The sequence below is a fragment of the Trachurus japonicus genome, chromosome 13 (genome assembly GCF_045865225.1).
Source record: "Trachurus japonicus isolate A0001 chromosome 13, Traja_1.0".
Classification (NCBI taxonomy): domain Eukaryota; kingdom Metazoa; phylum Chordata; class Actinopteri; order Carangiformes; family Carangidae; genus Trachurus; species Trachurus japonicus.
This window is the reverse complement of record NC_140919.1, coordinates 37023502-37038492: the sequence shown is the minus strand read 5'-3', so window position 1 is coordinate 37038492 and position 14991 is coordinate 37023502. Positions and strand designations below refer to the sequence as shown.

The window sequence follows — 14991 nt, the reverse complement described above, 5'->3', positions numbered from 1 at the left end:
TTGTTCTTTAAAACTCCATTTATGAGCTAAGTCCAATAAGTGCCCCCCTACCCATAGCCTATTTATCTAGGTGATCCTTATGGGGAGGCTGACCTCACCTGGACCACAACACTGAAATAGCCTATAAAGTAGCTAGTTCCTACAACATCAGTAGTCTAGCATAATCACTGCTTATTATAGGCTATTAGTAGGCTGTAAAGGCCAGTGATTCTGTAAATGACACTTCTGGGCTTGATTTTGGACTGTTGATATGAGATTTTCATTGTATTGATGGTGTATCTTAACATTGCTGTCTAATTTAATTACCCAACAACGGCCCAATGCAATGTGAGTCTGTTCGTTGTCAGCACAGTGAGTCGTTTGAGGGACATTACGGACTGCACCTGAAGGCAGCACCACGGTTCAGAAAGGCAGCGGCGGAGAGAGAGAGAGAGTCGCAATCAGTAGTGTGGCAGCTGGGAATGTGCAGAGGGCTTCAGCTCCAACACACACACACACACACACAGACAGACAGACAGACAGACCGCTATTTTCAGGACTGGGAACAGCGGCGGGGGAGACTGAGACTCTGCCCACAGTTTCACTACAGCCAGTGCTGCACAACACTGGCTTAATTTGAAGTCCAAACGAGCTTCCTGCGTTTTCCGTCCGGGTGGTGTCGGTGTTCAGCGGACAGCGGCTGGTGGCGGCTCACTGACTGCGGGGCTGCTGCGCGTCAGGGGGGCGAACCGACCGGAGCACCGCGTCCTCCTGTTTTATTTGCAAACACCTTATACCTCCTTCCTGCCTGGTGGGTCCCGGTTAACAATGCAGTGAAGTGAATTGACACCGGTTAGGTCAGTATTATAGCCCCGGTGAGAGGCGCTCGGTTGTTAAATGTGCCTGTTACATCGCCGCCAAGCCACTCGCGCCGACGACGATGGACTGAAACCTGCGGCGGGGGCGCACGACACCACAACCTGCCGCGATTCCCTGCGTGTGAACAAATAAATGATAGAGGATACGATGACCCTGCTGTCTCTGTTAGGTCGGATCATGCGTTATTTTCTGCTCAGACCGGAGACTTTGTTCCTGCTGTGCATCAGCCTGGCTCTGTGGAGTTACTTCTTCCACACGGACGAAGTGAAGACCATCGTCAAGTCCAGCCGGGATGCGGTCAAGATGGTCAAGGGGAAAGTGGCGGAGATGATGCAGAATGAGCGGTTCGGGGGGCTGGACGTCCTGGACGCGGAGTTCTCCAAGACCTGGGAGTTCAAGAGCCACAGCGTGGCCGTGTACTCCATCCAAGGCCGGCGAGACCACATGGAGGACCGGTTCGAGGTGCTCACCGACATGGTGAACAAGACTCACCCGTCTATATTTGGGATCTTTGACGGCCACGGAGGAGAGGTGAGTGCAGTGTGGAGGCGAGGAAAAGTGGGCTAAGAAGGCACCTATATGTCCTTTATTGTGTGTTTTTCCCACTTACAGTCTACATTATTCCCTGCATGGGTGTCTCATACACAAGATAGTGGGCACCCTCGGGCCCCCCAAACTAGTGCGGGGCCCCTGAAGTAGGCTATGGGTTAAGATGCCTTAAATCTGGGGTGGGCATCTATAGGTACATGTAGCCTATACATTCACTCTGTACCTCAATTGTAGGCTACAACTAAGATGGAAAAGCATACATGCTCTTTGCATTCTTCAGCATTTATTACCAATCATTTGAAGCAGCATCTTATGAACAATGTGTAGGAGTCTTGGATGCAGTCATTGCAATCACAGAAACATCCCATCTGCATTCCTGTTTTAACTTTGGCTAAAATTGTTAGCCTACTTAACAGACAAACTTAAAAACAAAAATATCCAAAAATCTAAATCCAAGCCAGTACAACTTACCCTGATTTGATCTGTATGTATATTGCTATTTTTAAATGAGAATATTAGTCTGGTAATCCACTGCGGATTCTCAGTGCCAAAAACAAAAATCAACTGATAAATCCATTGTTGATAAGTCTCCTTTTGCACAGTCCTCTACACACACAAACATGTTGATTGTACGCAACCTATTCTGTACTCCTGTTTGCGTCTTTGGCAAGGACTCTTGAGTGACAGCCATCTCATGTCCTTTAATTTACAATACACAGCTTTAGTATTATCTCCTTCGTTGCATGAAGGTTTGTCCAAAAAAGTACTTCTATCTCAAGTTGTTGGAGTCTTTAACGCCACCAACCTTCACTTCTTGTGCTCAGCAGGTGAGCCTGCTAGAACAGTATTCATGCCAGTCATGTGTGACAGGTGATATGCGGTCGTTTAATAAAATAAAATAAAAGCTGTAGACCATTTCTTCTTTGATCTTGTGGGCTGGGCCGGATCTGGCCCTTCAGTGCCCAGGTCAGCCTTAAGTGAGTGTATTTGTCAGGATTGTGTGGCCATGGCTATAACTACTGCCTGCTTTTCCTGGCTCTGATGTCAATTTTTTTTTATTAAAACCATGAGTGAAGCAAAGTGGAGCAAGCTGGAATCACAGTTGGACTGCAGGTTTTACTCTGTAGACTTCATCCTAAGACTTTTGAAAAGGGCATTTATAAGATGAAAGTGTCCTATAGTGACTGATTTGTTTTCTAGATAGGCTAATTCAAACAATTCTAACATGATGTTAAACTCCTATGAAGTGTGCAGGACCAGATCTTCCTGGGGGGTAAAAATCAGCTGCAGCCAGTGCTTCTTGCCCCCACAGCAGAATACTAACTACCGGTACCTGGTCCTAGATTTGTTGTATGATGTGAGATGATACGTAACAAAAATTGAAATAACAAAGGTCTACAACCTATTTTGCTTCAAAAATCGCACACTTAGTGCACTGCTTTACAGTACGCTGTAAGGCAGTGCACTGCCTTGTGCAGTGCACTAATTTCGACAGGCTAGTACCGTCTCAAATCAAACACTGCTGCTGCGCACTTACCGGAAATGACTCGACAGCTTCTTCTTCTATTTTTTAAATTCTGATTGCAACCGGCCGTTGGAGCCCTATCTATCGCCGACACTTGACAGCGCTTTTTGCCGATCAAAACCAGCTATTAAGTTGTGTTTTATTGTGTTAGTGTTGTTGTTGTGCTGTTATGAGTGTTTTTTAAAGACATTTACGCCGGTGTCAGCTCCGTCGCTGCTCAAAGCGACCGCTGCCGTTTGAAAAGTAGTGACGTGCTTCCACTACGTCACTAAGATGGCGGCCGTTAAGTGTGGAAAGTGTCCATCGATCCACACTCAATTTTTGTAAAAACCAGGTGAGGCACACTAAGCCCTTGCAGAGGCAACTGGTAATCCACCCTTGGGTATTTGTCACTAAGAATTGGTAGATAAGTGGAGAAAGGGCCCACAGTGGTTTACTGTGCGTAGGAGTCCATCATTTCTTACCACAGCCCCACACACACTCGCCCACACTCACAGTTTTCTTCTAAATGGCAAAGGAACTGCATCGTGTCTATTTTCAACTTAAAATCAAGCTGAAAATATGCATTTCTCATGTTCTATGGACAGAATGACATTTTTAGGATGCAGACAGCATAGTCCCCATGGTCTAACAAGATTATAGCTGGAGGGAAGATGATGAATTCAAATCTGTGTGATTCAGGGGCTCATATACTGGTAGATGAGCTCAATAATATGAGTGCAGCAGCATAACTGAAGTGAGTCATTGATCACTGATCTGCTGGTTCACTGTCCACCCCAGGTCGAAGTAGCCTACTCGTTGACGGCTTGGATAGCTTGGATAGCTCCCCTCTTCCTGCTTCCTTGGTGTGATTGTCTTTTAACATGAGAGCCTTAAAAAAAGTTGTGAGTTAAAGGGACAAAGAGCATTTGAGATTGTGACCAGTTGGGCGTGAGCATGAAAACGCTGATCTATCATGAAGTCATGCTTGAACACTGGCGTTGTTTCTTGGAACCATGACCTCAGCTCACAGTATAGAACTGATGTGACAGAGTCGCATAGAGACGAAGCATCCCAGTTCCTCCCCTCTCCTCTGGTACATCAGAGGTCTTCAACAGGGGGTCGAGGTATTGCAGGAGGGTTGTGAAAATTTTGGATGATGAGAGAATTTTATTTTTTTCATTTCCACATTTATGTTTTTAATAAAAATGTCAGTTTTTAATAGCTTGTATGTAGGCCTATGATTATTATTATGCAATTGACAGACATTGTTATTAGCATTAAAGCAGAAGTAAGCGATATTTTTGTGTTAATATAAGTCTTAAATAGTTATATCTTCCGACAGCAATCACTTACATAGAGTGTTTGGACCGAAACACGGGTCTGTCAGTCACTCTGCTCTGAGCCGAGGAGAAAACTTTTCTCGTATCCTACAATTTTTATCCAATGAGGAGAGAGAACGGCATGCAGGGCTGTGTGTGCAGCCAAGGGATGCGCGTGAATGCGGTGACGTAGCGACGAGGACTGTTATGGTGCGTTCAAGGCAGCCCATAACTCGTGTTTTTCCGACCTGTGAAGTCGTACCAGTTCGATCTGGTACAAGTTCACGGGTCGGAAGTTACAAGTGGCCGTTATAGTGACTTTCACAGGTAAAACAGGTCGAAAAAACACGAGTGGGTTGCCTGGAACTCTACAAAATCGTAAGTTGTGACTTGAAGCTGTAATTTACGGTTTCAAAAGCTGGCCTGGAACGCAGCATTAGCCAAAACGACCGGATCGCTTACTTCTGCTTTAATATCAATTAACAAGGTATGTTTATAAATGGCAGTGGCACGACCACCCTACTCACTGTACCCTGCACATGTTAAAGATAAAAACATGAATATATGAACCTGTGTTTTATTTGAATATAGTATTGAATGCACAAGAACAAGATATGTTTATGGCACTGGGCCCAGTTTAATATACAAATTTATACATTATACTTAGGGGGTCCCTGCTCCATCTCTCCATCAGTTTGCAGGTCATTGGCCTGAAAAATGTTGAAGACCTCTGTTGTACATTAAATATTACTTTTGTTTGCTTTCTGATCAGGCAGTTGTGGTTGCTGCAGAGCTTCATGCTGTTTTGGGCCTGGCAGCCTCTGTCTTCATTCAGAGTTTGACTGCTGTGGTCTGATAGAGGCAGAACGATAACATGCTAAAAATAGGCAGCCAAAGGCATAGAGGATAGCTGTTCTTTTAGGGGAAATTAAATTTTAGACTGTGGTGCTGACTGCTGCAGCTTTTGACCAAAAGTGGTCATTGGATTGTTTTCCCCTGCGGCCTTTTCCCCTGTGCTTTTTTTTCTCCCTCTCTGTGGAGTTCTTTTCTAGAGACCAGTGGCCTAACCTGTGAGCCCAGCTACAGCTACCACACCTCTGGTTTGGAGCCTTGGAGAAATAAATAGTGCATAGGAGATATGTGTTTATATATGTGACAGAAAAGGGAGAAAATGAGTGGGTGAGCATCAATAGTGAGCGTAAGAAGAGGAAGAAGAGAAGGTTCAGATTTTCCCATGTAGGCGAGTGGCTGTTTTATCACTGCATGTCCATGGGCAACAGTTTGGTCTGTTTGCATTCCCACGCCCTCGTTTGAAGTTTGAGAAATGGTTGCCAGACAGTAGACTTCAGAAACAACTTCCTCTGTTTAGTGGATTTAGATTACTTATTTATTCATTTATTGATTTATATTAACCAGAGCACACTGAATAAAACAGAAGGATGCTATGTGGTCCAGGACACAGCAACAGCAGTCACTTTCATTTTCACACACACACACACACACACACACACACACACACACACACACACACACACACACACACACAGCTAGTGTAAACATCTGTCTAGCATTCAAGAGTTTGCATCAGCATCAACAGGTCTTGAACACTGATGACAAAGCCTGAAATTTAGTGAGCAGAAATTTAAAAAATACTGGGGTATTGGCACATCAGCTAATTAGAGCAGTGACTGATCATAACCCTCAAGGGAACAGTTGGTGGATCCAAATGAAATTAGAGCTGCAACGAAGAAATGTTTTCATTACTGACGAATCTGATGATTATTTTCTCAGTTAATCAAGTAAATGTTTCGTCTAGCTCAGAAAATTCTGAAAATACCTTTACTAATTGCCTACAACCCGAGGGGAAATCTTCAAAGTGCAAATCTTTGTCTAACATGATAATAAAATGAATACCTTTGGATTTTGCAGTGTCGGTTAGGTAAAGTAAATCTATATGTTTTAATAATTGAGCAGCTTGAAATTAGTAATGTTTGGCATTTTTTGCAAATGGCTGTAACTTACTTTTCAGTATAGAGATATTATATGTTTGCAAGCTCTGATGGAAATGTAATATTCTTCCATCATTTAGCCTTTTTTAGCATGAGAAATATATTTTTTATTTTCTGCATCTAGGACCCGACCCCGAAAACAATCATACCCATGTGTTTTCTTAATGGCCGCTACCGGTCATGTATATTTAGTTCTATATGATGTATTAAACCAAAGTCCTTCTAGGCAAGTCATGCCACTCGGCGGCCATCTTGGCGACGCCACGAAAACCCCAAGGAGACCAGACCCCTATCTAAATGAATGGAGGGATGGTCAAATCCACCCTTTAACGTGATAGCAGGACGGAAAAAACATACAGACGTGCTAGCCAGTGAAATAAGATACAAATAAAAACCAAAAAAACATAGACTTTACCGCAGAATGACGTTTAAATCGCTATTTTTCCACAGGGAGTACTCAACTGCGCATGCGCGCGGATTTACGACACCGCCGTTACTGTACGGCTGTAACGGCTAAATCCGTGATCTAGCAGCAGCCCGAGCATAGCTACACCGGTCTGCCCTGCTCTACCTGGAGACATATCGGCTTGAGTCTGGAGATTTTTGCTAAAAAATAAACGCTAGGCTTACATGAAATCCGTCTTAATCATCACCTAGTTCTGTGTGTGGTGACTGTGTCTGCTCCCCCCTCCCACGATCCCCATAAACGTTAGCTGTCTCGGATGCTATCGAATGCTAGCATGGATGTATTAGTGCTAGCATGTCGTCTCAGCAGCAGCAGTCGGTTAAAAATAAATAAATACAGTCCGAGTGAACCGCTGGAGCCACGGACTGATTACCGACCATCACTAACAACTAAAGCCTCGACCGGTAACAAGTATGAGGGGCGTTCGTTGTGCTGAGCTAGCTCGATGCTAACTTCGACTAGCGGTAGCGTTAGCATCCGCCGCTAGCTTCGGTTAGCATCCGCCGCTAACAGCCGCTTCTCAGCTCACAACAAGCCTCTCGTACTCGGTACAATAAAACAATAGAGGCTCTCGTTATTAATGGTGACGGTGTCTATCGGTCCACAGGTCCAGTGCTTCACCCGGACTGTGTGTGTTTTTTTTTTTTTGGAGTGGACTGCTGCTGCTGCTGCTATCATGGACAGGAGGCTAACGCCCCCAGGGGAAGGGGCCCAGTTTGAATGTTAGGTTAAAAAATGAAACGAACAAAACTATACATTCAAAAGTTAAATTAAAGAAAAGGTGGACTGATCGGTTCATTGTAAAACACTTATTGATGTGAATGTGGTGAATTCTGTATACGTAGCGAGGTAGCTCTTTCGTTCAGCAGCACACACCTGAAGCTTCACTTTTCATTAAGACCAACCAATGTGGCTGCCAAATTAACAAGCCGGCAGTAAACCTCTAAAACTCCGCGGGTAATTAAACAGCTTTCCTCCAGGATGAGGAGCCGCTCCCGGTCGCCGGTGGCTCTGCACTTTTCCGAAAACCTTAGAGTACATTTTCAACCTGACCACATACAGTACACACGGTGCTAAAGCTGTGTTGTTGTTGCCACCAGGTAGGTTTGTCTGTCGTAAATCTACTTGTGCGCATGCGCTGGTGCAACAACATGATTGGCCTAGTTCAGCTCTGGCAAAGCAGGTGATTGGCTGCTGGTGAAAAGGGGCGGGACATGCGCCATCTTTGGCGTCGCAGCTTTCCCCATTCAAAACGGGCAGAGTGGTCTGTCTCCTCATATTAGAACGTCTCTGATTAAACACACTTAATGCATCTTAAATTATATATTATTGGCGGACTTCCGGTGATGCGAGTGCTTGGGTAGCCACGTTTTATCGGAGCTCCGGCACGTTATCCTGTTTTAATTATTTCTGTTGGCGTTAAAACTCAAAACTAAGCGGATTTTAATCCGGGTGATGTCCCTGGATCAATTGTGGAGCAAAGCTGCTGGCAAAATGCCTTCAAAAAATACAACGAAAAAGAAAGATGCACAGACGGTGCCGGCTTCTCCTCGTGTTGTCGATGCTAGGCTAGCAGGTGGCGCTAGCAAAGGCGCTAGCCCCCCAGCCAGAGCCCCGCCATCCATAGCCCCCCCAGCCAGAGGCCCCCCAGTCATGAGCCTCCCAGCCACTAGCCGGGAAGCAGACCCGGGACTGACCAGAGCTCTGGAAGCAATGACGGCAAATATCGCTCAGATGATGGATGAAAAGCTGGACAAGATGGCACTCGACATCACAGCCAACATCTCTCAGAGTCTGAAAGAAGTTACTGAACGGGTCGGCGAGGCTGAGCAGAGGATCCTAGTGGTGGAAAACGCCTCGGTTGATACTGAAAAGCGCCTGCTAGCTCTGGAAAAGACGGCTAACGAGCTGACCGAGCGTCTCCACGACTACGAAAACAGGAGCCGACGCAAAAACCTACGGATCATAGGCTTGCCGGAGAAGCTGGAGGGGACGAATACAACAATGTTTATGGAGACGTGGATACCCGAGATCCTACAGCTTGACACCAAATCGGGACGCATCAAGTTGGAGAGGGCACACAGGCTTCAGGGTCCGGAAACGTCAAGGTATCCCCGCGCCATAATAGCAAGGTTCCATAACTTCAGTGATCGCCAGCGAGTGATGGATGCAGCCAGACGTCTCAAAGACATCCGAGTCGAGGGAGCGAGGATTCACTTTTTCCCGGACTTTGCTGCTGCAACACAGAAGAAGCGACGCGAATTCGACCAGGTGAGGAGGAAGCTGCAGAGTATCGAGGGGGCTCGCTATGCCATGATCTACCCTGCTTCATTGAAGATTATGGTGAACAAAACTGTTAAAACATTTCATTCTCCAGAGCAAGCCTCTGCGTTTATTGACTCTCTGTAGTGAGCAGAAAATATGTAACTGAAGTGGGTCATTTTACCACTGCTCAGATGTGGTGTTAACTAATAGGGCAACTGCCCCACCTAAAAAGCACATTTTGCTTATGGTCTTCTGAGTTAACTCAGGAATAATCTTTAAAGCATCCATGGATACACTAATTTTTATCTAATAAGTTACAGTTATTAGAGAAATGAAAGTAGTGGTTATTATTCATGCAATGTCTGCTTACTACCAACCAGGCAAAACAACCATTCAGCTTCCTATCGCTGTTAACATAGGGACTTTTGTTTGATTTTACTTTACTACGCCATCAGGTAACATAATCTACCAAATATACCCCCCACCTTCCTTTTTTTCCCTCCTTTTTCTCCTTCTCTCCCCTCTCCTCCTTTTGGGGAGTTGGTTTACTTTATTTTGGTTTTAGTCAGTGGTGGGGTGGCTCATATTTCAATTTAATTTCAATGTGCCAGCTCGATTAGGAGTATGCTTGCATCTCGGGTTAGGCAAAGGGTCTTTCACCCTAAAGGAGGGTTTGAACTTACTCTCTGTTTACTCTTAAGTTTAAGGGTCTTGGTATGGTCACTGAAAGACCTAGTGTTGGTGTTTGTAAATAGTTTTATTTCAAGTTTGGCCACTGTTTTGTTACAAGTTTACAATGTGCTCAGTCTGATTAGCTTATTAGTATATATGACAGTGAGTATTAGCAACAACCTGAGTTATGCTAAAGTCTATTTAATTTAGCTATGAGTGTTCCTAGTATCAAACTCTGTACTTGGAATGTACGGGGTATTCATCATCCAGTGAAGAGGAAAAAAATTCTCACCTCCCTTAAAAAGGAAGGTGTTGAGATCGCGTTGCTGCAGGAAACCCACCTGGAGGATCAGGAACATCTCAAACTGAAACGAGACTGGGTTGGCGAGGCTTTTTTTTCATCCTACACCTCCAACAGTAGAGGGGTGTGTATTCTAATCAACAAGAAATTGCCCTTTAAACTCGAATCCTGTGTCAAGGACAGTAATGGACGTTACATTATAATTAAAGGCCTACTATATGGAAAATATATTTCAATCCTTAACATGTATGCTCCACCTGGTCACCCTACCGACTTTGTCACGAAGGCATTTTTGGAGTTTGCTGAACTTGAAACTGAATGTTCTGTAGTAGGTGGCGATTTTAATTGCCACCTGAACCCACTTTTTGATAGACTGCCGGCAGAAACTGGGGCCCCTTCAAAAAGAGCTAGAGCAGTAGCAGATACATGTGATGAGTTTGGATTTATTGACATCTGGAGAACTGTTCATCCTGATTTAAAAGAGTTTACTTTCTTTTCCAGCGCTCACAGAACTAGCTCCAGGATAGATTACTTTTTTGTTCCTAAACTGATGCTATCATCTGTGGTGTCTTGTGACATAGGAGTTATTTCTGTTTCTGATCACAGTCCAGTATTTTTACAATTGATGTTTAATGAAAAACAAGGTTTTACTAATTCCTGGAGGTTCAACCCACATCTACTCAGCGACCCCAAATTTATCTCATACTTTAAGTCAGAATTTAAAATCTTTTACACCATAAATAAAACACCAGATATCTCCCCCTCAGTGTTGTGGGAAACCTGTAAAGTGTATGCCAGGGGCCTGATTATCTCCTATTCAAAAAGTAAAAAACGCAAATCCTTGGAAGCCCAAACTAAACTAGAGGGTGAACTATCCAACCTTGAAAAGACGTATGCCACGTATCCATCTGAGGCTAATATGAAGGCTATGCTGGCCACAAAAGCATCTCTAAATTCTCTGCTTACCCATAAAGCCGAGCAAAGTATTAGGTTTGCTAAACACAGGCTATACGAGTGTGGCAATAAACCAAATAAATACCTTGCAAGATTAGTAAACAGGAAGAGTGACTCTCAGACAATTTCATCTATTAAAGACACAAATGGATCTAGTAAATTTGATACAAAAAATATTAATAAGGTGTTTAGTGATTTTTATAGTAAACTCTACACTAGTGAGGAGCCCGCGGGAGTACAGGATTTGATTGATAAATTCATGTCTGAACTCACTCTGCCTAAACTAACAGATGAACAAAGACAAGAATTAAACAAACCAATTATGAAACAGGAGGCTTTGGAGGCACTGCAGACCCTACAGTCAGGAAAAGCCCCAGGCCCTGACGGCCTTAGCTGTGAATTCTATAAAGAATTTATGTCAGAACTGATAGACCCTTTTCTGGAGATGCTAAATGACTCGTTTGTTAGAGGGTCTCTACCTAAGTCCCTCACTGAAGCTAATATCAGTCTCATACTTAAAAAGGGGAAACCAGCTGATGAATGCTCTTCGTATCGTCCCATAAGCCTGTTAAATGTCGATTTTAAAATACTTTCTAAAATATTAGCACGGCGCCTTGAGAAGGTACTTCCTAACATTATTAATGTCGATCAGTCAGGATTTGTTGTTGGCAGGAACTCTTGTAATAATATGAGAAGGCTGTTAAATGTAATTCAACTGTCGCATCAGCAGAAACTGACCAGCATGGTGATAAGTTTAGACGCAGAAAAGGCCTTCGACAGAGTCGAATGGCCTTTTCTTTTTTCTGCTCTTGACACCTTTGGGCTGGGAGAAACATTCTGCAGCTGGGTTAAACTCTTATATAATAGACCACTTGCAGCTATTCGTATTAATGGGCAGACTTCTTCTTACTTTCCCCTGGGCAGAGGCACCAGACAGGGGTGTCCCCTATCCCCACTGCTGTTCGCCATAGTTATAGAACCTCTCGCGGAAGCTATAAGGAATAGCCCAGATATTACTGGAATATCTGCTGGTGAAAAAGATCATAAAATAGCCTTATACGCTGACGATATTTTACTTTTTGTAACTAACCCACAGACATCTGTACCAGCTGTTTTGGAAATAATAAAACAATTTAGTGAGTTCTCAGGGTACAAAATAAATTTTTCTAAATCTGAGGTCATGCCTCTAGGTAACCCTCATTGCCCGACTCCATCTCCATTTAAATGGTCACCCAAAGGTTTCACTTACCTGGGGATTTCAATTACTCCATCACTAGAAGCACTGTACAAGGCCAATTTTGAGCCTCTTCTAAAACGCATTAGGGATGATCTTGACAGGTGGATATCTCTACCATTGTCTATGTTGGGGAGGATCTCCTTGCTCAAAATGAATATCTTGCCGAGACTCCTTTATCACCTTCAAATGGTCCCTATTTTACTTAATAATAAAACTATTAAGAGGGTGAACAGCTGGTTTAGTACATTTATTTGGAACAAAAAGAAGCCTCGATTAAAGATGGCTAAACTACAGATGTCTGTGGAGAAAGGTGGCTTGGCCGTCCCTAATGTTAGACTTTATCAGCTTGCTGCACAGCTTCGCTACATAGCTGATTGGATTAATGGTGACTCGGAATCAGTTTGGTTAGATCTAGAAACACTTAACGCAGGTAGCCCTTTGCCAAGTCTGTTATTCGCCCTAGATTTTAAAAAAATTAAGAGTGTCTCAGTTAATAATATTATAGTTAAAACAACTCTACAAGCCTGGCAAGCAATAAGGAAGCTGGAGGGCCGTGCAAATACATTGTCTTCTCTAGCTCCTTTACACTGTAACATTGATTTTGCCCCAGCCAGCACAGATGGTGGTTTTAACATTTGGAGAGATAGAGGGGTCTTAACCCTCGGGCATTTATTTCATAAAGGAGTGATGCTCCCATTTACAGAAATTGAAAAGAAATATAATCTACCTCCACATAATTGCTTCAGATTTTTCCAAGTCCGTAGCTTCATTAAGGATCAAAATAGTCATGTCTTTGACCATCAGACTTCAAAGGTGGAGCGCCTGCTTCTCAACCGAGGCAAAAAATCAGTCCTTGGCCGGGGTTATGTTGAACTTAATCTTGCCAGCAATATGGATACAGACTATCTACGGCAGGTGTGGAATAAGGATCTCAATCTCAGAATTGATGAGACAACATGGTCAGAAATGTGGCAACGGGCGAAAGAGATCTCTATTTGTAATCGAACTAGAGAGACCCAGTTTAGGATACTGCACAGATTGCAGATTACCCCCCAGCTCAGACATAGGATGAATCCGAGTTTGACTGAAATGTGCTCAAAGTGTCACGTAGAGGTGGGGAGTTACAGTCATTGTGTCTGGTCATGTATTTATATTGAGGAGTACTGGCGTAAAATTACTGACAAACTCAATTTGATTTTTGATGTCCATCTTGACCCTGACCCTCAGGCTCTGCTCCTTGGCTTAGCCAGCCCTCATATCAAAGGATCTGATCAAAGAAGGCTGTTTAATGTTCTTACATTTGCTGCCCGAAAAAATATACTCCTTAAATGGATTGATAATGCACCTCCTACAATTATAGGATGGCATAAACTGGTTTTTGAGTTAATACCAATGGAATATCTGACATACAGATTCAAATGTAAAACGCCAGTCTTCTTCAAGACCTGGACACCCTTCTTTAAATATGCTGGTAAAAGACTTACAAATATTGTTTTAAAGGGAATGGTCGACCGCAGCGCTGACAAATGGCAAGATGACATCTTTGGGCCGTGAGGCTAGATTTCCACTTGCTTGGTGATCAATTGTCATTTATTTACTGCTCATATTTTGTGTTGTTGCATCACTGTCAATTGAAATGGACTGAACGCTCCTGTGTCTTGATTTCTGTGGCCACTGTTTGTTTGTTTGTTTTTGTTTGTTTGTAATGTGTTCAATTTGTATGTTTATGGAAAAACCATAATAAAAACATTATTCAAAAAAAAAAAAAAATTATATATTATTGGCAAAGTGCAATTTAAAACAGAGACAGGAAACCATGCTTATCTGCTCTCTTGCTGAGAAGTAGATGAAATCTTTATCAGCGTTGTGTTAGCTTATTGTGGAACTGGAGCCAAGAGATGAAGAGCTAGCTTTTAGTATAAAAAAGGAGAAACTGTTATTATGGCTCTGTGAACAAGTAACAAAATCTACCATTTGTCTACATTGTATGTCTTCATTTAATCCTCACAAAAAGAAATATGAAAGAAAAAATTGGTGGTTTTAGAGAGAGAACTATTGTTTCATAAACTATATTTTATTACTGTGCACAGAATGAATGAATTAAATTTTTATTGGTTACTTAGAGAGTATAAACTCTGGTCACAACCAAAGGATAGGGGCGGAAGCTTCAGCTTACATATAGCCCCCCCCTTTTCTTACATATCCATAAAAAAAGCATATATACAGTACATACCGACGTCACATATACACCTACACACACCTACATGCATAGGTATATTATGCATTCACATACATAGATAAACATAAACATACATACATCTATCTTTTGTATTTATTTTGTATTTATCATCATGTCTTTGTATCTTTTAAAAAAAAATATTGGCACATTCTTACTGTATTTTAGTTAATCAGAAATGCATTCCATAACTTCACGCCACAAACAGAAATGCACCTGCTTTTCATAACTGTATTATAGGCGGGCTGTTTCCAATTAGTTTGTTTCTGAGGGTGTAACCCCCCCCCCTCTCTGTCTGAACATGGATTGTATGTTGGATGGAAGCAGGTTAAACAGCATTTCTTTTGTTCGACAACCTTACAATGGAACAAGACTTTAGGAAGATATTTTGCCCAGCAGTTGTTTGCTATTTTTGTTAGATCTATTTAGATCTATTTTCAATCATTGTCAAACTTCAATCTCATTTTAGATTTCTTTTTGCGTGTGATTTAATCAAATGTGTTTACATGTGACATATAATCAGTCGAGGTATTTCTAAACTTTAAACAGAGGCAGGCTGCTTCCAGGCCTTATGCGACTGTAAACTAATCTCCACCTGGCTTTAGCTGCATACTTTGC

The 14991-nt window shown here is 42.8% G+C and overlaps 1 protein-coding gene across 1 annotated transcript in view; it reads left to right on the top strand.

Moving 5' to 3' along the window:
* Positions 1–514: 514 nt before the first annotated feature.
* The window catches only part of ppm1lb (protein phosphatase, Mg2+/Mn2+ dependent, 1Lb), a 53521-nt gene continuing 39044 nt past the window's right edge, over positions 515–14991 (top strand). The window contains exon 1 of the mRNA XM_085796350.1: positions 515–1389. Coding sequence (XP_085652476.1) covers positions 991–1389 — 399 coding nt within the window. The 5' untranslated portion in view covers positions 515–990. The remainder of the gene's footprint in view (positions 1390–14991) is intronic.